This window comes from Falco rusticolus, chromosome W (assembly GCF_015220075.1).
Source record: "Falco rusticolus isolate bFalRus1 chromosome W, bFalRus1.pri, whole genome shotgun sequence".
Classification (NCBI taxonomy): Eukaryota; Metazoa; Chordata; class Aves; order Falconiformes; family Falconidae; genus Falco; species Falco rusticolus.
In genome coordinates, this window is record NC_051209.1 from 2526741 (window position 1) to 2552797 (window position 26057).

Genomic DNA, 26057 nt, shown 5'->3' on the forward strand with positions numbered 1-26057 from the left:
ACGATTTTCTGGAAAACTAATGAATAGGTATGAGTGACGTATAAAGAGGGGACTGAAAAGTCCCCTCGGTGTGCATGACTTTGGTGGAGCGATCCCCCATGCACCCAGTGCTGCCGAATAAAGATAACCTCTGCTCACTCGAATATTGGTGGCTGATTCTTTAAATCAATGTGACCCAGAAACTGAATTGCACTGACCCAATATTTTGGTTCAGATACAGATAGCCACAGATTTGTATGTGTGTGTGGTATTTTGATTTTGGTGCTTTTGTGAAACAAAACAAACAAAAAAAGCTGTTGGTTTAGATTTGAACTTTTAAATACCATCACCACATCCACGCTTATACAGACAGATGAGGGGACCCATTTTCTAGAAGAGTGTTTCAGGCCTATAGCTGCCTAAGAAGCATAAATATCCGTGCCCTGTAAACTGTGGATGCCATGCGTTCCTGCATCCCCGCAGGGTCCCCTGGCCCCCCACCCCACTCCCCTCCCGGCATGTCCTCTGGGGGGTTCTGATCTCCTGGTGTTATCACAAATCTGGGTTCTTCACCCGGTGTGCGAGAGCCGACCCACACACAGAGCCGAGATATTTGTTTACTGCATGTCTGTGCAGAGACGAGCACTAAGTGATAAATCCACAAAGCTATCACACCTCTTAACACGTAGTAGAACTTTTTATACACTTTGAACAATTGTTTACAATTACGTTTAGTCACACTTAATTCTCATTGGTTCTTACAAGCCGCGTTTCTATTTAAAGGTGGGGGGGTTTTTTTGTCGTGTTTTCCCCCTCCCCCGTGCATGTTCTGTGGGGAGGGCCTTTGTTAGTAGGGGGCTCTCTTTGCTCGAGGGTGGATCTTTTAGTATGCTAATTAGGATAGTTCACCCATATTTCCAGTAATTTTCTGTTTAGTTTCATTAACTATTTGGTTCTCCTAGCCAGGGGTCCTCAAACTACGGCCCGCGGGCCGGATACAGCCTCCCAGGGTCCTCAATCCGGCCCCCGGTATTTACAGAACCCCCCCGCCGGGGGTTGGGGGGGGAACCAAGCAGCCGCAGATGACTGCCTGCCACTTCATCCGCGCTGGCCCCCTGGTTAAAAAGTTTGAGGACCCCTGGCCTAGAGCTTATCTTGTGGTGCCTCAGCTTGATGTATTTATGGTGTCTGTTCCTTCTCCCAAGGCCATGTGTTGTTAACTGTTTGTAAGGATTTAACTAACAGCCTCTGTTTTTCAAATTCTTTCTTGTTTTTCACTATATTTACTTTTTTTACTCTCTTTTTCTTTTTAAAGTAAATAATTCTTATATCACTGGGAGGGGGCTATTCCGGGCCCCAGCTCCCTGCCGCCCGCAGCAGGGGCCCAAGCGGCGGCTCGCAAGGGGTTAAGCTTGTGAGCACCGACGCGTTGAGGGGGGAGTAGCCAAGGCCAAGCAGCAAAAACATCATAGCACATTCCTGGGTAGATCTCAGCTGCCAGCATCTGATTAAAACCATATCTCTCGCTGTGAGTGGCTAACTAATCTGAAGGCGAGAGTACAACCGAATATTTAACCGGGTCCCCGGTTCTAGCCAGGCTACCGGTTGTAGTTGGATCATGTGCAGAGACGTATGAATTTAACCTGTAAGTAGCTGTGCCAGCGTGGCTGGGCTCCCGCAAAGCATGCGGGGGCTGTCGTCCCCGAGGGGAAAGGGAGAGCTTTTTTTCCACCAAGGAAGTGACAGTAGATGTTTGTGGTGGGGCTGCCCGAGCCACTGGCTCTCTGGATTGGCCGGGCTGCGGGTGGTGGGCGCTATCAAAAAGGGGGCGCCAGGGGAGGCTCTAACCGCGGCCGGGGCGGGGCTTGGCCTTTCCCATCTACTCGCATTTTACTGCAGCCCCGGGCAAAAGGTGCCGGTGGGGCTAAGTTTTTCCACTGAAAGCCGGCGAGATTGCGGCGGTGTCAGCGCGGAAGGGTGGGGGAGGGTGCCGGGAGCGGTTGGGCTCGGCCGCGCCGCAGTGTGTGTGGGGAGCTCGTGCTACCCGAACTGAGCTGTGGGGGAGTGTGTCCCGGCTGAGACGGGGTGGAAGCCGCCTGCATCCTGCTCTGGCAGGGCCGGCGCCCTGGGGAAGCTTGATCGCAAAACAAATTAAATATGCGTTTTCACTTCTGTGTGCGTGAAGAGGAGGTGATTAAGAAATGCCAAAGTATGTATATAAGCACAAAATTTCACATAATTAACTGAGATGAAAGAATCTAGTAGCAGAGAGGAGGAAAGGGTTAGGATGCTGTGAAGCAGGGGTGGGTTTTTGTTTTGGATAGAGTATCCTTGCTGGGCACCCGTCTATCTGCTGGTGAATCTCAGGATGCTATTTGTGTCTGTAGTAAATAAGTATAGTTAAAGATGTCCAGGATTAACAGAAATGAATCTTTTCTCTTGTCAGAAAAACTAAAGTCTCACTTGGTGAGACTTCAAGTCTAACGGTCATCCTATGATAACACTTATGTTGGGGTAGTACCTGTGCTCTGAGCAGTAAAATAAATGCAGGTGTTGCTAATAAAGCTAGATTTATCAGTAGCAGAGCTTCTACCCCTTGGATAAGCTGAGGCTGGTTATTTGAGCACTTACTAGGGAAGCATGCAAATCCACTAGTAAGGTAGGATTAACTTGGGAAGGAATTGTTTCCATTTTCTCTTAATGAAGCTAGTTTGCCTTTAAAAGGTTATATTTTTGACTCGATGTCTTTTGTCACTTATATAAGCAAAACTGTCCAAAATGGACCAAATCTGAGAGCATGTAGGCTTAGCTTTGCCCATTGTATGTTAAGGAATGGGCATAGGTATGCTTAGGGATGGGAACTCTTATGTAGATAAGTAAAATAGAGATGCAGATTCAATTAGAGAAAAGCAATTATGAAGCTATGTATTCTAGCTGGCTGTGAAGACTTATCAGGCACTGGTAAATTGAAAACATGTCCTGATGTCTGATAACTGCCAATAAGTCACTATGCTAGTAGGTCTTCAGATAAGTTTCCATTAAGTGATTATAGGACCTTCGAGGAGGTGGGTGAGGCAGTAGGTGGCTAATCAGAGGAGCAAATCAGATACCAAAACAAGCCTTTTCAGGTGAGAAGGGGATTGTCTGAGGGAGTAATCATCTATGTATGTTTAAAGAATCACTGCAGTCACATCCAACAGAACTGCTCTTGAGGCATAACTGGGCTTCCAAAATTCCCTGAATGGTCCAAGGGCATGGTCAACTCTAAAGCAGAAAATGCTATTAATAGTAACTCACTAGAGTCTGCATTTACAGGAGGAGAACCAAGTGGTAGAAATAAATAATTTAGGTTGGAAAAGACCTTTGAGATCATCAAGTCCAATTGTTAACCCAGGACTGCCAAGTACACCACTAAACCATGACCCTAAGCACCATATCTATGCAGTTTTTAAATACCTCCAGGAATAGTGATTCCACCACCTCCCTGGGCAGACTGTTCCAATGCTTGACAACCCTTTCAGTGAAGAAATTTTTCCTAACATCAAACCTAAACCTCTCCTGGCACAACTCAAAGCTGTTTCCTCTTGTCCTGTTGCTTGTTGCCTGGGAGAAGAGACTGACCCCCACCTGCCTACAGCCTCCTTTCAGGTAGCTGTAGAAAGCAATGAGATCCCCTGAGTCTCCTTTTCTCCAGACTAAACAACCCCTGTTTCCTCAGCTGCTCCTCATAGGACTTGTTCTCTAGACCCTTCACCACCTTTGTTGCCCTTCTTTGGATACACTCCAGCACCTCTACATCCCTCTTGAAGTGAGGGGCTGTCGTGGTTTAACCCCAGCTGGCAACTAAGTACCATGCAGCTGCTTACTCACTCCCCCTCACCCAGAGGGATGGGGAGGAGAATTGAAAAGGAATGTAAAACTCAAGGGTTGAGATAAGAACAGTTTAATAGGTAAAGGAAAAGCTGCGCATGCAAGAAAAGCAAGGAATTGATTCAGCACTTCCCATGGGCAGGCGGGTGTTCGGCCATCCTCAGGAAAGCAGGGCTCCATCACATGTAACAGTTACTCGGGAAGACAAATGCCATAATGCCAGATGTTCCCACCTTCCTCCTTCTTCCCCCAGTTTATATACTCAGCATGACATCCCATGGTATGGAATACCTCTTTGGCTAGTTTGGGTCACCTGTCCTGGCTGTGCCCCCTCCCAGTTTTCTGTGCCCCTCCAGCCCTCTGGCTGGCAGGGCCCAAGGAACTGAAAAGTCCTTCGTTTAGTATAAACGTTACCCAGCAACAACAAAAACCATCTGTGTGCTATCAACATTGTTCTCACACCAAATCCAAAACACAGCACTGCACCAGCTACTAAGAAGAAAATTAACTCTATCCCAGCTGAAACCAGGACAGGGGCCCAAAACTGAACACAGTATTCGAGGTGCGGCCTCCCCAGTGCCAAGTATAGGGAGACAATCACTTTCCTAGTCCTGCTGGGTACAGTTTTGGATATAAACCAGGATGCTATTTGCCTTCTTGGCCACCTGGGCACACTGCTGGCTCATGTTCAGCCGGCTGTCAACCAGCACCTCCAGGTCCTTTTCTGTCAGGCAGCTTTCCAGCCACTCTTCCCCAAGCCTGATAGTAAGGAGTATGTGAGTGCTAAATGACTGTCAGGCAAACCATCAAAACTTTAGGTCACGAAGTTTGCTAGTTTAGGAACGTTCGGGGTAAAGTGTAGTGAATGTCTGTTGCTCTAAGTCTTAAATAGAGATCATTCTGCTGGGAGGGAATCTAACAAGGTCTTTTGTGCTTGTTACTGCAGACAGGAGACTGGGAGAATGATGAACCTTACTCTGATAGTCCTGTGACTTACGATGATTCTCAACTATTGTGCTTTTACTTCAAGTAAAGGTATTGGCTGAGCACCAGCAGCTGTGCTCAGCACTATTAGTTGGAAGGATGGGCCAAATGCCAAAAATCTGGCATCAGCTTCCTCTTCTAAAGGTAGAGGTGATTATCCATTCTGATGTGTGCCTTCTGCTGTGTTTCTAAGTATCTATATATATCTGCAGTATCCAACCCACTTTTTTTCATTGGGAAGAGTATTGCTTGTCAAAGTGCCTGCATAATTTTATTATTGGACACTACAGACTAGTAGCAGCTATGGATATACTTCTTGCTTAAGGCCTTTACTTCATGAGCTGATATAGAAAGAAGCACTCTAAACAGGTGACTATGATAGATGCAAAGGGTGGCAAAAAGAGGTCTACTACTCCCTTGCCTCAGCATGGACTCCACAGAAATACAACTTGGAGTTATGTTAGAAGGCTCAAATAGAATAAGGTGTCTAAATACCATAGCTCACAAAACAAACTGACTTTAGGAACCTGGTTTTGAGGCTGTATCTGGGTTCAAGGGTCTCAGCATTATAAATAAGCTGGATGAAGCATAGTGGCAGGCCTAGTCAATAAACAAGAGGTACCAGTTTCAACAGGATTATCTTGTTTACATAAGCTGGGCAGCTGAGTGAACAAAGCATCTTCTTTCATCTAACTCATGTCAGCTCTGGTTGATGGGGACATAGACTATTCCAGTTTCCCCTCTGTTGAAAGGATATGCCTTGAAAATGTTATGAAATGTTTGAGGATGAAGTGTCTCAGCTGAAATGCCCTGCAGACCTTTACTCCCAACTACGTGGGTTTTCTTAAAAGCTTCATAGCTGGTGCATGTCACCTTAAAGCTCAAAGCTCAGACATTACAGGGCTAGTTAAGGACAGACTATTGGATTTGGAGCTGAATTTCCTGCTGCCCTGTCAGTTCATGTTGTATGATGAAGCAGTAAGTGAAATGTTTCATAAGGATTATCTCTTGAAGAGAACAAGTAGGTCAAACCCAGGATAATAGACCTTTACCTTGGCTTTCAGGAGGCTTCATAACAATGTCAGCTAGGAACTGGCTCCTCTAACAAAGTATACTGAACTCTTAATGCTGATGTGTCACATAACTGCAAGTCTCCTCCTATGAGAGCTCTAATACACCTGCCCTATGGCTAAAACACTTAGGGATGAGACTCCCTTCCTAGGAAGGGACAGGACAAGTTGGGAACACTAAGGATGTAGTGTTGGTATTGCAACCTGCATTTCTACCTTACAGATTATCTTCTGTTCTCCCTCAAAACAGGGTTATTTCTGCTTTAAAGGAGGGCACATGGGTCACTGAGTAAGAAGTAGTTTTCTAGTAGCTTGAATAGTAGTTGTAGCTGCAAACAGCTGCTAGCCTGGTGATGGAAGGTAAACTCTAGAGCAGGATGGAAGGCTGACACTTGCCCTTGCATATGTCTGATGGATGGGGATATCCATATAATCTGATATCAAGGCCATCAGAGATGGAAAGTTAGAGGGAGCCTGGTCAGGATTACTTCAGAGTCTGGATTTAGGAGCAATAATGTAAACTTCCTCTAATGTACATCACAAACGTGTAACTACAACTACCTATAGGGAAACTTGACTAGCTGTTCAGTAGGGACAACTACTGAAGAAGCTGCAGTGGAGCTCTGAAAACCATGGTTAGATTTACTTTTTTTTTTTTTTTTACCTCTGGTACAGATATTTCTGTACCTTCTTTTTAGATTCGTCTTATTTGTTGCCTTTTTTACTGCATATACAAGGGAGAGCTGGGGCCCTTGGTAACGACTAATCTTGAAGGCAAGAGTAACCCTTGTCTTAAGCAGTATGCTTGATACTACCTAACTGAGGGTTGAAACTGCTGTAGAAAAACCTGTCTCCATAAGGTGCAAACAAGTTAATCAGCCTTCTAATAATACATCAGGAACATAACTGCATAACTGGCTGAATAGCAGAGCTCAGAGGGTTGTGAACAGCAGCACAGTCTAGCTGGAGGCCTGTAGCTAGCGGTGTTCCCCAGGGGTCAGTACTGGGTCCAGTCCTGGTCAACTTATTCACCAGTGACCTGGATGAAGGGACAGTGTGCCCTCAGCAAGTTCACTGATGATACAAACCTGGGCAGAGTGGCTGCGCTGCCATTCAGCAAGACCTGGACAGGCTAGAGAGTTGGGCAGAGAGGAACCGAATGAAGTTCAACAAAGGCAAGTGTAGGGTCCTGCACCTGGGGAGGAATAACCCCATGCACCAGTACAGGCTGGGGCTGACCTGCTGGAAGGCAGCTCTGCAGAGAAGAACCTGGGAGTCCTGGTGGACAGCAAGTTGCCCATGGGCCAGCAGTGTGCCCTTGTGGCCAAGAAGGCCGATGGGATCCTGGGGTGCATTAGGAGCAGTGTGGCCAGCAGGTTGAGGGAGGTTATGCTCCCCCTCTACTCTGCCCTGGTGAGGCCGCATCTGGAGTACATCTGTGTCCAGTTCTGGGCTCCCCAGTTCAAGAGAGACAGGGAACTACTGGGGAGGGTCCAGCTGAGGGCTACAAAGATGATGAGGGGACTGGAGCATCTCCCTTATGAGGAAAGGCTGAGAGAGCTGGGCCTGTTTAGCCTGGGGAAGAGATGATCTTATCAATACCTAGAAATGCGGCGAATGAAGAGACGGGACGCAGCTTGATGCAAGCAAATGTCAATTTATTGTACAGAAGCACGAGTTTTTATACACTTTCAGAAGCTGCGCATTTTAAACAGATTGGTTCTTGAAGCTAAGCATTGCATACTAGGCAATCCCCGATTGATTGGTGGTTAACTGCCATCAATTAACCGCAAGGTGTTACCTTTCCTTGGCGCCAAGGATGGCGCCATCCGTCTCCCACTCCCCTGTGCTCTGCAAACATGCCTCATCATGTTAATTGTTGTCTAGACAAGCTCGAGCAAATTCCCCTCAGCTAACTGATTGCCATGCATGGTCCTAGTTTGCAGACCGCTCCTGCATAGAAATACCTTGAGGACGAGTGTCAGGAGGCTGGGGCCAGGCTCTTTTCAGTGGTGCCCAAGTGACAGGACAAGGGGCAATGGGCACAAACTGCAACACAGGAAGTTCCACCTGAACATGAGGAAAACAGTCTTTACTTTGAGGGTGACAGAGCATTGGAACAGGCTGCCCAGAGAGGTTGTGGAGTCTCCTTCTCAGGAGATATTCAAAATCCACCTGGGATGTGATTCTGTGCAACCTGCTCTAGGTGAACCTGCTTTAGCAGGGGGTTGGATTAGATGATCTCCAGAGGGCCCTTCTGACCCTGACCATTCTGTGGTAACGTGCATCTATTAAGAGACACTAAGGAGTGACTCTTGTGACCAGTGACTGGTATGAGAGCTTATTGTTGTGGTTTAACACCGGGTACCATGCAGCCACTCGCTCACTCCCCCCTCACCCAGAGGGATGGGGAGGAGAGTTGGAAAGGAATGTAAAACTCAAGGGTTGAGATAAGAACAATTTAATAGTTGAAATAGAATAAAAATGAAAGAAAAATTATTACAATAACAGTTATAATGAAAAGGGGGAGGAAATGAATAACATCTAGAAGGAAAGGAAGAAAGAAACACATGGTGCACAATATAACTGCTCACCACCGGCCGACTAATGCCCAGCCAGTCCCCGAGCAATGATCTGCCCGCCCTGGCCAACCCCCCAGGCATATACCAGGCATGACATCCCATGGTATGGAATACCTCTTTGGCTAGTTCAGGTCAGCTGTCCTGGCTGTGTCCCCTCCCAATTCCTTGTGCCCCTCCAGCCTTTTTGATAACAAGGCCTGAGGAACTGAAAAGTCTCATATCAAAGCCAAAACACAGCACTGTACTAGCTCCTAAGAAAATAATTAACACCATCCCAGCTGAAACTAGGACACTTATATAACCAGAGTCCAGCAAGTAGCTGGGGGCTAGGTAGAGGGTTCTTCAAATTGTGCTGAAACAAATGTTTAAGCATAGGTTTCTGATTGCTCATGGTATCATCAGGCTGGGTAAGCACTTTCTGGATAAGCAAACTGCAGTACCTTGACACTGTGGTAATGACTACATGGTTTTAAGTTGGGTAAACTCAAAGAATAATACAGCAAAAACCTGTTTATCATGCAGATACATTTGTGAACAGGTAGAGAACACAATTCAGTATAGGCTATGCAGAACATATGCAATCTCTCAGTACAGCTTGCATACACCCAAACTGCAAAGAGGGATAACTCTGCCAGCACTGGGCAGTTAACAGCATGCAGCTGAAATAACCTATGATAACAGCTTCAATATGTGTCAAGTTCCTGCTCTGAGGAAGGGGGGGTGGGGTGGTGAAAAGCATGACTATTGGCAAGAGTCCTTTGCTGTACTAACTAGTAAGAAGATCAGAAATAATCCTTCTAGGCAGTAGGGTGTTAGGTATACAGTTGGAAGTGAAGTGTTTGAGCTGTTGTCTAGTTCAAACTCTGGTTTGCATCTGAGTAAACACTAGCTACCTTGATTAACAACTGCTTTGCTTCCCAGTTGCTTGGTATATCCAGTCTCAACAAGTAGTATTGACAGAAGACGGAGTGGTAGGCACTGCAGGCACATGGCCTGAGATTCCTCATCCTGTGAGCAGGCAGGTGAATACTTTCCTGAGCAATAGCTACAACAGACAACTGAACTCTGGCTTGGGAGCCACTGGCTTATAGGGCTTCAGCACTGGAGTCTGGAGTTAGTGGTATAGAGGTGTGGCCCCTTAGCAAGTTGCAAAGTATGCTGTCTTTCTGGAAGGCTGATATGAAGAAACTTCTAGTGGATAATCTAACTATATAATCTAAGCATAAACCTGTGTTATCAACTGAATAGCTCTCTAACAAGGAAGAATGTACTAGAGTATCAATCTCTTTGTAAAAGAACAGTCTGGAGTTAAGATGCTGGTATTGCTGATACTAAGACTGAATGGGTTTCTTAATCTGAGAAATTAACTAATAGGTTGGTATCCTAAATGCTGAACACAGAGGTTGGAAAGACCAAGACTTGTTGCAAGATGCTGCATTATTCCTGGAACAACTCATAAGTTGAGATAGACTAGCTAGTCTGTCTGGACACTACCTTTGAACAATGAAGTGCCTGGTTGAAGAATAGCTTGTCTATCAAATGGACTGTGACAGTGCTAGTTCCCTTCAACTTGAGATGAAGTTTTCAGGGAACCAGATAGCAATAGCACATGAAGAGCATTTCACTTTCTTCCTTAAAAGTAAGCAGAGGGTAATAGTTGCTAGCTTATATCATAGCAAGTTATTTATATCATACCAGCTTGTTTAAACCAGTCATGACTTCTCCCAAGACCTCTGTTCTAATTGTCCTGCAACAGCTATATTGATTCCCATGACAAGTGTGTGTGTGTAAATTTCAAAAAAGAGCTACTGTGGTAGCTGGGTTGAGAAGTAACTAATCATCTAATCAGTAACGATGTGCTCAAAAACATAGTACAATGGTAGAAAAGTACTGGTCCAATTGCACCACCTGAACTGAGCAATCTGTTCAGTTCCAGCTGTTAACTTAGTGATGTTCACTTGACTGTAATTCAAGTGTGTGGAAAGCACTTTTGGGAACTTAGCAAGAACACAAAGTTAAACTAAAAACCAAACAGCTCAGAGGAGACTGAGAATGCTGTTCTGTTCAATTAATAAAATAGCAGTTGGCAAATAGGCTGAAATGGTAAGATGTCTGGGTAGTGGTTCACAGGCATGATCCTGTGGTACATGCCAACAACTGTAGCTGACATGACTAATTAGAGTAATAAAATCTCTATATACTTCACAGTAGGTACTGGGGGGAAGGGAGCAGCATGGAGGAGGTATTCCCTGAGGTGTCTATTACCACACTTCTATCCTGCTAAGTAGATGAACGTCACCCTTCCCTGTTTCTCATTACTGGCTGTATATGATCAAGACAGCTGGAACATGTGCCCTAATCTCAGATATGTAAGTACAGCTGTAGCATATTCCAAAAGGGTATTCCTGCTGGCAGAGGAAGCCCTTGGCATAAGGCTGCCTTAACACCTCTGCAAAGTATTGATCCATAGTCTCCTAGGTGAGAGGACATCAAATGGGACTTGAAAAAACTTGCATGAAAGAAGTAGAGGCAGCTCCCTAAAGTAAAATCCTGTTACTCTGGAAATACTCTGGCCAACAGGCTAAGTGTCTGGCTTAACCAAGGCCATGATACCAAGCAAATGATCTCTTAACCACAAATTGCATTTCTAACTTCCTATGGCCTAAACAGGACAGCTGAATAGGTTTTTTAACTTGGGTTAAAACCACTGATCTTGGTTTCCCTGCTGTCAAGGAATCACTGGAGAAACTGAGTGGCGGGGGCATCGTTAATCTAGACCTTACTGGTTGAGGGAATGATAGCCTCATTTGTCAGGTAATGTAGGTCAACATCCTTTTCAGTTGTCTCTCTTACAAGGCTAAGCACAGGGGCTTGGGTTAGACTTGGCAGAATAAGAGCCTGTATTTAGTCAGCTTTCTGGCAAGTGATGCTGTTCTTGCATTCCAGACATGGCATAAACTGAAGGGGAAGAGTTCCCAAGCTGTCTATGAACTCTTCCACCACTTGTCTTTAAGCAGGTACTTGTTATGTATTAGTGTGAACAATATATATCAGGTATAGCCCTACCTGTAGGTAAGGCTAATGTCTTTCATGTGTATTAGTCACTGACTATGCTAGTTATTAACAGACTAATTTTATTATTTTCATAGAGGAGACAAACTAATGGAAGTACTTGCCTTGGGGTTTTGTGACTGTCTGGCTCTATGCAAATAAGTGGTCTGACCTCCATGGGATGAAGGCAGATGGCAATAATGGAGGGATGACTAGAGTATAAAGATGACAGCTTTCCATCTGGAGTTCTACCACTTTACAGTTGCCAAAGTGAGGTCTTGCTTGTGTATATTTGCTCCTTCCTAGGTTGTTTGTTATTGCCCCTTAACTTCAGAGTCAGATACTGTGGCTGTATAACACCAGAGCTGGGTATAGCTCTGCCAACTAAACTGGGGAAACAGAATCACTGACAGGCAGGACTTAGTGCCTTGAGGTTGCTGTTTCTTCTTTTCAGCATGGAGCTGAACAGAATGTCCTAAAGCTCAGCTCCTAGAGAGCATGTCTTCAGGCATTAGTGGGCTTCAATATTCAGCAGAAAACAACCCCTGGACTAACAGGTCTAATGAGAATATTTATTCTTCAAAGTGAATTATTATGTCTGCTTACTGACTGTTATTTTGTTTTTTAAAAGCTACAGCAAACATAGCTGACCACCATCTCATCATGTCTACTGAAGCTGAAACTACTACTATCAACAGCCAACCTGAGCAACAGGCTCCACTGAAAGCACAACCTTCAAAGAAGGAAAAAAAGAAAGGTAAGGAATACTTCTTGAACACCTCCTCTAGTCAGTCTCCTCAATCTTTTGCACTTGCCTAAAACTAAGATCATTCTCACACCATAGCTGAAATAATTCTGAGGTTTCAAGCTGACTAGAAGAGTGAATAAATAAGCTAGTAAAATAAATCTAACCAGAAAGCAGGCTTTTAGCTTGAAAGGGTGTGGTGGTTTTTTTTCTAGCTTTAAGATCTGAAGCTCTCAGTTCCACTTGTTAAATGACTCATTTGCTGAGCCTGACAAGTCACTAAAAGCCTATTGAGGAAGTGACCAGACTCAGGAACATCCTGGTAGCTGTCAGTCTGAACAAGAACTTGCTTTCTCCCCTCCCTCTAGAGAGGGAGTGACATGCTGGACATGGATACAGATTCTAGTCCAGAGAAGCCAGAAAACTCACTTCATAAGAATTATTGTAGATAAGATAATTGATTTTTTTTTTTATAGATTAGGTCATGTAAATGTAAAAACCTCAGAGGTACATACCTAGATGCACACACTGAGTATGTTGAGCATGCAGAGAAGAAAACAAAACAGTTCTGAGAAGTGGGAAGAGTGGAAATAGCAAATATAGCTAAAATATCAAGTGATTACAGGGATGGGGGTACCAGGACTTGTAGAAATGACAGTACTGATAGAAAGTTCTAGCACAGGGACTAGATGATTCTTGCATGCCAAGAAGAGTTCTGACTGTGCCAGAGCTAGAGGCTAACATCTGAAAGGCTTATTGAACATCCTGTATGGCCATGGGAAGTACCTCTTTGCTTGGTGTTGTTGCTTAGCACTTATATCTACTTGGCTGTTGCCTATAAATATTTTAGCCTTATATATGGCAAACAACTGTTCTTGAAGTCCCCAAATATTAAGCATTGGGCTCCACTCTAAACTGAGGCCGGATTCTGTAAGAACACTGTAACCTTAAAAGAGTAACTATCTCGCAGTACATGCACTACTGGAAGGACTAAGGTTATTATTCAGTTATACTCAAGGGATAGTTTTAATATGTACTAATATGACATATTTTTATATATATAAAAAAAAACTCTCAAAGCTACAGCACAGACGTTTCTCTCTTTAAAAAAAAACCAAAAAAACCAAAAAAACCCAACAACAACAACAAAAAAACACCCCAAAATAACCCAAACCTTTCTCTGTCTCCAGGGCCAGAAAAGACAAATGAATCTCTCTTGGCCAGGTTCAAAGGTGATGGTGTAAGATACAAAGCTAAACTCATTGGCATTGATGATGTCCCAGAGGCAAGAGGTGACAAAATGAGTCAAGATTCAATGATGAAGCTGAAGGTAAAAGCTTGAGCTAGCATGTAAGGAACATCTTCCGGGTAGCCTTCAGAAAGCTGATCTAATAGTCACTTTAGCATAATTTAAAATACAGCTTATTGGTAACATGTAATAACAGCACCCTCCTAGATGGACACTACTTCTAAAGCTGTAACCCCTTACTTGAAGGACAGTGTTTCTTTAATGGCTTGGGAATACTCCTTTGGGTCTCTTGTTAGCACTCAGTATGGATGTTAATAGCATGAACTTGATTAAAAATAATGAGCTTGAGGTTTGGGTGAGGAAGGGGGGAACTTTGTGCAATTTAACATAAGAACTCAAAGCACAAGCTATCATCCTATGGCAATGGTGACACCAAGAGATATAGATAAGTCAAAGAATAAATGAGACCCTGCAGCAACAAAAATTACTACTTCTAGAGAGCAGAACCCTCACATAGCTTCAATCAGGCCATGAAAGCTGGTAAGGATGCTGCTACTGCAGCAGTTTTGTGAACTAAGATAAGAGGCTTTAACATTCTTAAACATTTACAGAGGAAATGCAATCTAGTTCTGAGGTAACATTTCTAACCTAGTCAGACATGTTGCAAGAAGAACGCTGCTCTAATTGTACAGTTGCATAGGAATATCTAGGTGAGCACTAGTACAGTCACAGTCATGTGCTTATAAGAAATGTAAGGAAACAAGTTAAAGCTCAGTCTAACAGAAGTCTCATCAATACTTTGATATTCATCCTCTTCAGGGCATGGCAGTGGCAGCCCGCTCCCAAGGTCAGCACAAACAGAAGATCTCGGTGAACATCTCCCTCTCTGGTATCAAGATAACAGATGAGAAAACTGGGGTAAGATAGGACTCATTCGCTTAATGTGATTCTTAAAGCAAGTGAGGTGATTGGAAGTTAGGCCAATCTGAACTATAGTTTCATTAATTGCATCATATTGGTGAACAGCTAACCTGTTTTTTTGGTGGCCTTCTATGAGAGGGTTACAGCATTGGTGGATAAGGGAAGAGTGACTGACGTCATCTACCTGGACTTGTGCAAAGCATTTGACACTGTCCTGCATGACATCCTTGTCTCTAAAATGGAGAGACATGGATTTGATAGGTGGACCACTCAGTGGATAAGGAATTGGCTGGATGGTTACACTCAAAGAGTTGTGGTCAACCACTCAATGTCCAAGTGGAGACTGGTGACTAGTAGTGTTCCTCAGGGGTCTGTACTGGGTCCAGTGCTGTTTGACACCTTTGTCAGTGATATGGACAGTGGAACTGAGTGCACCCTCAGCAAGTTTGCCAATGACACCAATCTGAGTGGTGCAGTTGACACTGGATGGAAGGGATGTCATTCAGAGGGACCTTGACATGCTAGAGAGGTGAGCCCATGTAAACCTCATGAACTTCAACAGGGCTAAGTGCAAGGTCCTGCACCTGGGTTGGGATAACCTCCATTATCAATACAGGCTGGGCAGAGAATGGATTGAGAGCAGCCCTGAGGAGAAGGACTTGGGGGTGCTGGTGGACAAGAAGCTCAACATGGCTTGGCAATGCGTACTTGCAACCCAGAAAGCCAACCAAATCCTGGGCTGCATCAAAAGAAGCATGGCCAGGAGATCAAGAGGTTGAGAATCACCTCCCTACTTCACTCTGGTTAGACTCCACCTGGAGTACTGCATTCATCTCTGGGGCCCCCAACATAAAAATAACATGGACCTGTTGGAACGAGTCCAGAGGAGGGCCATGAAGCTGATCAGAGGGCTGGAGCTCCTCTCCTATGAAGACAGGCTGAGAGAGTTGGGGTTGTTCAGCCTGGAGAAGAGAAGGCTCCAGGGACTCCTTATAGCAGCCTTCCAGTATGTAAAGGGGGCCTACAAGAAAGCTGGAGAGGGACTTCTTACAAGGGCATGCAGTGATAGGATGAGGGTTAGTGGTTTTAAACTGAAAGAGGGTAGACTTAGATTAGATATTAGGAAGAAATTCTTTACTGTGAGGGTGGTGATGCACTGGAACAGGTTGCCCAGAGAAGTTGTGGATGCCCCATCCCTGGAAGTGTTCAAGGCCAGGTTGGATGGGGCTTTGAGCAACCTGGTCTAGTGGAAGGTGTCCCTGTCCATGGCAGGGGGGTTGGAACTGTATGATCTTTAAGGTCCCTTCCAACCCAAACCATTCTATGATCATGCCCCTCTTCTGCATGTAAGAATTGGCTTGTGGAATGGGTTGTAAAGCTACATCCTATTGTGGTTAGTCAAAGCCTGGTGAATCTGAGTCTTGAACTGGAGCCTCCTAAAAATGTTAATTCTAACTATAGAGAAGAGCAACTATTATGTCTCCTTCAATTTAAACTAATATTTACACACCCACCCCTTCTAGATCATAGAGCATGAGCATCCTGTAAACAAAGTCTCCTTCATTGCTCGGGATGTAACAGACAATCGTGCCTTTGGCTATATTTGTGGAGGAGAAGGCCAGCACCAATTTTTTGCAATAAAAACAGCACAACAGGTATGGATCAGAGGCCCTTTTTCACTTGCTATGAGTAAGTGTTTACACAATAGTATTGCTATCTGATAAGGGTGTAGTGTTTTGCTAGTAGCCCTATGAGGTGTAGGAGAACATCAGCACAGATGGATTGGCCTTTTTCTAGAAGGGCAGTAGGAACTGACTGCATCACAAGTGGCTTTTTATTTTGTTCACCTCCTCTGTAGTCCAGAATAAAAGCACTCTAGTAGCCTTGCTTACTATGATCTTGCTTAACACGTCCATGTGCCATGGAAGTCATTAGTGAGATGAATGGAGCCATTATCATGGGCTTTCCTGTACAGTGGCCTGTTGCTGTGAGTGAGAACGCTAATTCTTGAGTTAGATATCCAGAGCTTCACTCAGAATTAGCAGGAAAGTTGTTAGAACTGCACTAGTCTAGTTAGTTCTCATGATGCTTTGTCTTGTGCAACAGAGTTTCTGGGTCCAATGAATGGCATGTCTGGTTCTAGAGTTACTTCTGGGAGGGATACTGATCTTTGTTACAGGACTTCTGCATGGATGAAAACCATATGCAGGGTTTGTCTCTATGAAGAGAAGCTATGCATAAGCAGTACTGGAAACAAGTACTTGGAATTACTCCTGAGTATTATGCAGCTTTGTAAATGACATGAACTTAAGTTGAATATTTGACACTTATTAGCTTGTCATTATAATAGTCATTAAAATGACTTGAAGAGCCAAGGCTTCAAAGCTAGTAATTTCCTTATACACATCCCTGCCCATGCTCCTGGAGAATTGTTGGCAGCTTCAGATCCACTACAGGTGAGACTGAAGGGCTCCTTGTTGGAGTATGTTACTCCAGTAATAGCTGTAACACCCGTTCTTAAGCCTGTTTTATTAGTTTATAGAGTCCTGTGTTGTACTGGCTTCACTGGAATTGTAGATCAAGTACATAAGCCTTCTGTATGTGCTCTGGAATGGAGTCTGTTCTCTGAGCTTTTCACCATGGGGTGCTGCTTGCCAGCCTATAAGTATAGCCAAACTGTAGAAAGCTCTTGACTTGCTGCTAGTTGTTTTTAACACAAACTTGTCTAGCTGATGAGTAAGCACTTCTGCAGCTCAAGACTGCTGCAGCTGTACTGTTTGTCAAAGGTGATAACTCTTGAAATGGCTCTTCCTGCAGTTGCATGTTTAAAACCCTTGATCAGGAGAGGATGATGCTCACATGTAAACAGTGAGATCTGTTCAATACATTCTCTGCTTGAGCAGAAGGTAGTGCCTGAACAGGAGGACTTGTCCTGCTCTTAGATACTGACACAGCTGCTATGTGCCTCAAGCAAAAGGTCCAAATCAGTGTAGCTGAACCTGCCACTATGTCAGCAACTACTCAAAACATTCTTGTTAATGCACGTGCAGGGAATGCAGTGCCTTTCTAATTCTCACTAAACTTCTATCCTGATACAGGTATCACTTAAAACTGGTGTCTGCTCCACAAATTTGAGGTGATTATAATCTTGCCTTATGCTTGCATCATTGATTTACCATTTGCATAGTGTTTAAAGTAAATGTAGTACTAGCTATAGGAGCTTTTTCCAGGTTCAGTGTTAGAGTTGGCAGAAAACAGTGATGCAAATTGTTTTTCTTCTCATCAGGCTACCAGAGGGTTTGGATACCCTTTGCACTTTTGAGGAAATGTGATTAGGACTTGCTATGTACTTAAAGGGTTGCACTACATGCTTTTAGAAGAAAAAAAATTAAAAATGGCAGGCTTGGCACAAGTACAGTTACTTTCCCTGGGGAGTTAACAACAGTTCTAAGCTGGTTGTGCCCCATTACCCTTGGATTCTGCATAAGCTCTTTTATGCAGAGACTCAACAGTCATTTAAACTCTTGCTTTTCCCGTTATCTCAACCTTAGTGTTGCACCATTTAGGAAAGTTTGGCTTGCTGTTCTGTTGCGTTAAAGGGGATGGAGTAATTTGGCAGAAAATAAACCCCCTTGCCTTCTAACTCTCCTCACCGAGGTGGGAGGTTAGGTGCAGCTAGGTTTAAATTCTGAGTGGTGTCCAATTTACCACTATCAGTCCAGTCATGTTTAATAAGGACTTCTACTGAAGCAAGCTGTGAAATAGTATATGGCCTAAAATCTATATTCTTTTTCAGGCTGAGCCTCTAGTTGTTGATCTTAAGGACCTTTTCCAGCTAATATATAATATGAAGAAGAAGGAAGAGGAAGACAAGAAAAAGGCAAGTAAAATTGTAGAAACTGCATTAGTCTGCATAGAAATAAAGCTTGTTTCAGCTCTGGCTTGGTTTTTGGGCTCTTGTGAGACTTTACACTGAGGTCTGTCTGGAGCCAAGATCCTTTGAGGCTATTGGTTGGTACCAGCAGTTTGATTACCTCCTAGATCTGGTAAGCTCTCCAAAGCAAGAGGCTTTGGATATTCTATGGGATATCTAGGTACTAAAAGCCTTCTCTTTAGAATGAAGAAGCAATAAGACTGAGGTAAGTCAGTCTAACTCAGCTTCACTTGATTTGGTATGCTGCTGCGATACAACTACCTTTAACTTTCTGCTAGCATTATGGAGGCAACATCAGATGCCCAGTTGCATTGGAAATGGGAGTAAAAGGACTCTCCACAATTAATATTATGTAGTGATCTTCCTCATGCTTCCTCTTTCCATTACTTGCTTTTTCAAGCCTGCAAGTTGTTTGCTTAAGGCAAGTTTCGATATTCCAGTTATTGACGCTATTGTCTAGCTATTACAGAATGGTAGTGAAGTACTACCTGCTGATCAAGCTGGCAAACAAACCAGTAGTCTGCATTTTAGAGTTTTATGCTGATGCTATTAAGGAGGTAATAACTGACTGTCTACAGTGTGGGAAATGTGGTATTTATAGATGTGTTTGCAATAGATCTGCATAATGCTTGATTCTTGCTCTTGTAAGAACTGTAACAGATACTGGTTCTTCTATTTCTGGCTTCAAGGGAATTGACCAGATGGACTTGTTCGGGGATATGTCAACACCTCCTGATGTGAGCAGTCCCACAGTAAGTAGAATCTATCTTAGCTGTCTTGGCTCTTGCTTTGAGAGCAAACTTTGTCCTAGTAATAGATCTGTGTTGTTTGTGGTTTGTTTTTGGTTTTTTTTTACTTTGTTAGTCCTGGTTTCACTGAGACATCTGTTTAGCTATCATCAGTGTACAAGTGTCTTAGGGCTATAATAGTATCTACTTACTAACTAGAATAGCTAATGTCATTCTTATCCAGCAGAGTTCACTTGAGACTGCATGACAGAGATAATTCTGTATTGTTAGTCAGATGCCTTTAGAAATATATACTAGCAGTATATGCCTCTGGTGTTATGAGAGCTATTACAGAAACTCAACTAAAGACCCTTAAAGCTAAAGCTCATTTTATGGACAAGCAAATATTTAAATAAGTCCCTCAGAGTAGACTCCAGGCCATTCTAGATGGGTGGCCCTAGCTCAAGATGTGGCCTAACTCCACAAAAGTATGCATTTAGCTTGTCATAGCTCAGTGTGACCCCCCCAAATCCTACTGGCTTATCCTAGGACTATAAGCCACCATCAGCTGTGATCCAATTGGCGCTGCAATAGGTGACAGTCCAGCTAATGACCAAGTCTTACCCTTCTACTGCCAGCTTGGTGGAAAGATGGCATGTTCACCTCTTCCACCTGCAAATAGCTCTCTAATCTTACTCTGAAGCTGAGACAGCAACTTGAAGTCATGCTAAAGCAATGCAACTTCAACTTGTTGATTTCTAGTCCTTTGACAAGGGCTTCTTGACTCAAGTGAAAGTTTAGATACAATTAGTGCTTAATGACTCTACAGTCTCTAGGCTGTAGAACAAGCATCTGATATTTGGCTGTAGAACAAGCATCTGATATTTAACTAATGGATCTTAAAACAGGTGCTTTTAACATTGAGCTTCTGACACTAAATAGCTGTGATGACCAGTTTGTGGTGCTTGCCCTAATGGCTTATAAGATGAAGCTTTAGTGTAACTTCACTGTGACATTGAATACTTATTAGTATGATGTTCCGGATACCAGGATCTCTCCTGTTTCAGCTATTTTCCTTGAGCTTGTGTATTATGCAGCAAGTAATACGTAAAGCCAACATTTTTTTTTTCTTTCTGAACAAATAGGAAACTAAAGAGATTCTGTTAGTGGATCTAAACTCTGAAATTGAGACCAAACAGATTTTTGCAAAAGAGGATCTCTTCTTGAATGGCATCACAACCTCTCTTCTACCACCAAAGTCACAGCTACCCTTCTTGCCTGAGAGTTCTTTCTCTACCAATCTCAGCTTCTTTCCCGCACCTAATCAAGACCCTTTCAGTGATGATCCTTTTGCACAGCCAGACCAAGACCAACCTGCACTGCCTTTATTTAATTCTCTAAAGTCTGCTGATCAGAAGAAGGGAAGTCTGAGTACCTTGACACCAGTGAGTAATGGTGCTTCAAATAGTGATATTGACTACATCGGTAAACAGTTTGACCAGATTTCTAATAGAACTGGCAAACAAGAAGCACTAACAAACCAGTGGCCACTTGCAAGCAAGTTGCCTGCAGCAAGAATGCCAAATGGGGTACCAGAGAAAGAACAGAATGGCTTTCTTAATGCCTTGTCAAACCTGTTTGTGGAAGGTCCTTCCAGAGGAGTATCTCTGCAGAATGGAGTAAAGCTGGATTCTGAAAGCAGTATCCAGCTCATGTCACATGAGTCTATAACAATTAGTCCACCACCACAAAGTACTAAGCCAGGAAGAGGAAGGAGGTCTGTCAAGGTGAACAAGGTGAATTAATGGTGATATGCATGCTGTTACTTAAAGAAGCTGGGTGAAGGAAGCTTTTCTTTCTTCATATTATGTAACTATCTAAACAGCTTCACAGCACACCTACTCTTTTTACCTACCATTTTTTCTAACCTCTCTGCAGTCATGGTACATTCTAACATTCATGAATGCTTCATAGTAACTATGATCACTAAATTATATATTTTCTTCCTTAATGCTGCCATACTTCTGTAAAGGTCTAGTAAGTATACTGCTATGTATATTGTCACTTGATATGATATCAGAACCTGTTATGATAGTTATATGCCCATCAGCCTGTGGTTTCATAACAATGAACTAGTACTAGCTTACAGAAACCTATATAGTTTTGCAGTACCTGCCTATTGAGAGCAATCTCAATCACTTGCCTCAGACACAGGGTGGCTCTGAGTCAGCTGCATTTGTCTTGCACTGAAATGATGCAAGATTCAGTTGCTGACCTTGCCGCAACTGCAGGGGTCAGTGCAGACTGAGCAGGAATAAGGGGGGGTGGGGTGGGGGGGTGGTATGAAGCTCATTATGCTAGTAAATAATTTGGTCACTTTAAGTCTCATTCTTCTGCTGTTGACTTGCAAACTTGTAACTACTGTATATTATACCTACTTAATGCCATGCATCTCAGTAGGTGTGAACAAAATGGTGAGGTTTGAAACTCTTATACTTGGTCTCTAAAGGATGTGTCAAAGTCCCCTGCTCTGCTGTAGCTGAAATAAAAGCTTGTAGCTCTGAACTGGTGGGTCTTGATCAAGCTAGCATGTGTTCTGCCATGCATCTCACAACAACTTTTTTTCTTTCTAGACTGCATCAAATGACATATTTAGCTCAGACTTGTTTGCGCCAACTACAGAGAGCCTCAGCTTGACCTCGGTGGCACAGACAGGACCTATGCCAACTAATCCATTGGACCTCTTCAAAACAAGTCCTACCACAGCACCTCCATTGGCTGGTCTAGGTTAGTTCACAAAGTGAAGCTCTTGCTCCAGTTTAAGATATTTGTTAATACCCAACAGAGAGGTTCTACTTGTCCTTTACTTCATGTGCAGTACCTCACCCTTTAACTCATGTGCTGTCTGCTCTAAACTATTAAATTCTGTAAATAGACCCCTAAACTTTACATCCTTAACCAGAACAGGGTGTTTTGCTTAAACTTTGACAGCAGCTTGCTGCTTCAGGTAGACAAGGTTCAAGTTTGCCAAGCACAACTTAGGAGGACAGGGTAGCACTGCTGCAGTCTTTAGTAATCATTTACACAGAAGTAATGAAATGGTAAATACTTAGTCCCAGCACAGAAGTAATAGATGTGTGTTCCTACTTCTATCAAGCTCAATTCTGTTTTTCCAGGACCAAAATGGAGCCAAGTAAAAAAATGTTAACCCCCTTCTCCCCCTCCAATGACTTAAAGTGTAAATCAACAGTCTTTTGAAAACAGCACATGAAAAATGTTTTGCCAGTACCCTTGGTGGAATTGATACACTCCTACTAGAGGTCTTCAGATCACTGAAGTGCTGTGTAACAACAATCTTCCCCCCAGGTGGCTTGCCAGCAACTTCTTCATCACCAGGGCATGCACAGACATCTGCCTTCACTCAGGCTGCATCAGTCTTTCCTGTGTCTATGATGCCTGCTTGGCCTACAGGATTTACTCAACCACTTGCCTTTGGTACTCAAGCAGTGCCAAGCTGGAGCCAGCCTGCATCTTTTGTTCCAGTAACCTCTCAGACCTCTGGGCTCTGGGCACAGCCAGCACAAGTTCCACCTACTTCATGGACACAGCCATCCATTGCTGTAAATCCTTTCCAGAGTAGTGTGTTCCCATCTTCAACACTACCCACTCAGACCTCATCTGTACTACCCTCCATGTCGACAACTAGCCCACCTCAGCCACAACCTACAACTACACCTCAGAAGGAGCTATCCAAGAGAGAGTGTGATGTTTTTATTGCTCTGGATCCACTTGGTGATAGAGAGATGAAGGATGTCAAGGAAATGTTTAAAAACTTCCAGCTGACAAAGCCACCTGCAGTACCAGCAAGGAGAGGAGAGCAGCAAAGCCTTTCAGGTGCTTCTGGATCTTTCAGCAATTATTTTAGTAGTAAAGTAGGCATTTCTCAAAATAGTACAGGTCATGATAACATGGAAGCTAACAAGCTGTCTGCCAAAATGACTGAAAAATCTCTTTCTGCTTGGATAGCTGCTCAGGCAGAGGGATGGCTGATCACTATTCTTTTCTGATAGAACTAAAGTTTTGATTTAATGGTTACTGAGACAGGATTGAAGGACTATCCTCTAATAATGTTAAAGAATTTTAAAGAATTGACCAATGTCAGTGGCCAAACACTGACACCTAGTGTCTTAAACTACTGTGCTAGACTGAAGTAAATTAGGTCTGTAGTGTTAGAAGTCCCATCTAGCTTAAGTGTATTGAGGGACAAGCAGGAGATAAAATTGTGAGGTTGCTCAAAGCAACTTCTGTGTGGGTTTTTGCACACCTAATTAGATGAGCTTTGGTTGCTATACAGACATAGCTGAGTGCTTGTTAAGCTGTTTAGTGATATAGCAGTATGTTTGTCTCTTCCCTAGAACCACCAAAGCCTATTTCCCAACAAACTGTGCTGCCAGCTGATGGCCTGTTTGAAAGTCAAGCTAAACCAGACCTTTTCAGTGCCTCATCTGTAAGTAATAAAACAAAACCAAAAAAAAACCAACCAAAAAACCCCCCAAAACACCAAAGCCACAACACCTCCCCCAGGAGTCTATGATTAGTACCCCAAGCTGCAAGTCCTACCAGGAAGTTCTTCAGCCCTGTATTGGGAGCTTTTACAAAAGACTGTAAAATAATGTAGCTGCAGAAGTCTTCCAATTTGGTTATGCTTACCTCTCTGCAGAAAGACTGAGTATGGATTGTGCAGCTCTAGCTGAACAAATGTGAGGCCCCCATGTTCAGTACCCCCTGGGGGAGGAAGTGGCTTAACCGCTGTTTGGGATACAGCACTTGAAGCCCTTGGTGGAAACTCTGGATCAATCCTGGAATACTGACTTGAGACATCTAGCATTTGGCTAAAACAGACCTAATGACTATACTGGCTCAGCTCCAAATGAGTGTTCATTAAGCACACATGACTTTTCTGACAGATACCTTGCCTCAGACTAGGATAACTGCTAACATGAATTTAGAGCTCTTTTCTCCTATTAAAGCAGTACAGTTAATATGTATTTAGCAAGCACTCTGCAGTATTCTTTTTCCAGAAGGTGTTTGGAACAGTAACTATACAAACTTGCAGAATAAATCTGATGAAACCTGTAAATCCACTAACAACCTATGATCTCCCTTTCTTAGAAGGAGTCTCAGAAACCACCTTCTGGTCCTCTTGGTGATTCTTTTGGCAACCCATTTGCATAGATTGGGTAAGTCTTCACTAATAAGACAACCTACTTCATTCTCCAAAATTGATTTGGAAAATCTTTGTCAAAGAGCTGTCTTAAACTACACTGGCTTAACTTTAATGCTTCTCTGAAGTATGTCAAACAGTCCCTAAAAGAACATTTCTGCTAGAGTACCTCTATTCACACTTGTATATGGCTGCATTCTGGCTAAGCCTTAGCTGGCTTTGCTTTATTAGAAATAAAGATTTTATTCTTCCACTGGCTTAAATCTCAAGGTCACAATAGATCTAGATTTCCCTTCCTTGAGGAAAGTTAATGAACAAATGTGCTGGAAAAACTCAGAGGGGCTGACTAAAATCTTTTGGATATCTCTTTAGGAACCTGTTAGCACACAGTGTCCTATACAGCTTTTTGAAGTTTAACCCCTTCCAGAGTAAAAACAGGATAAGGGTTATTAGAGCTCTTGTCACCAGAAACTAACGTAACTCAAACTTCTTATCATTGACTAGATAACATGAACTATCAGACTGGCAAATCTATTCTTCTGCCACACCTCTAAGTCTTCCTCTGAAATACTGTTTAGCTTCTAACAGAAGACAAGTGTTGCTGTTTATTGCTTTAGTTTTTGTTCTCTTAGTGGCTCTAAGTTAGTTTAAGCAATAGAACTATAACTTATAGCCATCCTAACCTTAAGTCTTTTTCATCATGCTAGGCATAACCAGAAAAGTACAAATGGAATATAACTGGACCTCTTCTCAACATGACTCTTTTACTTGTTTCATTTTGCTGTCTGCCACTCTTGCTGCTGTTCCATGATGTCTGTAATCTAAAACATGTCCAGGTGGATTGAAACATGAACCCTCAAAGAATATGCTGTGAAGATGATAATTCAGGGCAAAGCAAATGGAAAGTTTGACTCATGCTGAAGACCCAAATTCAAATTGGTGGATGTTCATTTTACTTTATTTCTTTGCAATCTTCCACAGAAGAGCTTAAAAACATTAAGTTTTGCATCTTGTAAATACGGTCACCACAATGCCTCTGTGGCACTTACTGTCTTTAAAATATAGAAACTGAATGTACCTGGGGAAGAAATGTTGCCTTCATGTAAGGGAACTGAATTAGTAGCTAAAACTGCATGCTTTAAACAACTAGGTCAGTTGCATGTTATCACAACAGCAGCCATTTGTAAAGTTAAGTGGACACTACTTCTGTTTGGTGACTGGACATATGACTTGGTCTCTGATCCACAAAGATGTAAACTGTAAGGTAGGAAGGGAAAAATCCAATACTTGTCCATTCAACTGATGGTAAAAGTAGCAATCTGCCATAAACACATAATACAGGGACTAACTGTGGGGTCTATAACAGAACTGCTGGGGTCCTGAGTACTAGAGGCCTACACCAGGGGTCCCCAAACTACGGCCCGCGAGCCGGATACGGCCCCCCAGGGTCCTCAATCCGGCCCCTGGTATTTACAGACACACACACACCCCCATCTCCTCTGCCGGGCAAGCTCAGTCGGCAGCCTCTGCACTGCGAGGTCCAGCCAACTCGGGCGAATCGCCAGAGCCCCGGCGCGGCAAAGTCCCTTCAGTCCCTTCTGGCCACCCTGTCCGGACTGCGCGGCCGGGCTGAGGAGGGGGGCGGCGGCATCAGCGAGGGGGGCGGCTCCCCCGTCTCTCCCTCCCTCCCTCCAGCTCCCAGGCAGGACAAGCAAGCCAG

At 43.5% G+C, this 26057-nt stretch overlaps 1 protein-coding gene across 4 annotated transcripts; it reads left to right on the forward strand.

The window, feature by feature from the left end:
- The first annotated feature begins 1463 nt into the window (after nt 1–1463).
- On the forward strand, nt 1464–26057 carry LOC119140892 (disabled homolog 2-like). 4 transcript variants are annotated; one of them, XM_037372555.1, is made up of 13 exons: nt 1464–1624; nt 12168–12293; nt 13472–13611; nt 14350–14448; nt 15975–16106; nt 18248–18331; nt 19075–19137; nt 20259–20909; nt 21747–21900; nt 22480–23007; nt 23529–23620; nt 24286–24353; nt 25045–26057. In XM_037372555.1, the coding sequence occupies exons 1-12, from the start codon at nt 1612–1614 to the stop codon at nt 24346–24348; spliced, it is 2145 nt and encodes a 714-aa protein (XP_037228452.1). In that variant the 5' UTR covers nt 1464–1611; the 3' UTR covers nt 24349–24353; nt 25045–26057. The 4 variants fall into 4 exon arrangements, with proteins under 4 accessions (XP_037228452.1, XP_037228455.1, XP_037228453.1 ...); XM_037372558.1 differs by having other exon boundaries at nt 20259–20558; XM_037372556.1 differs by having other exon boundaries at nt 12174–12293.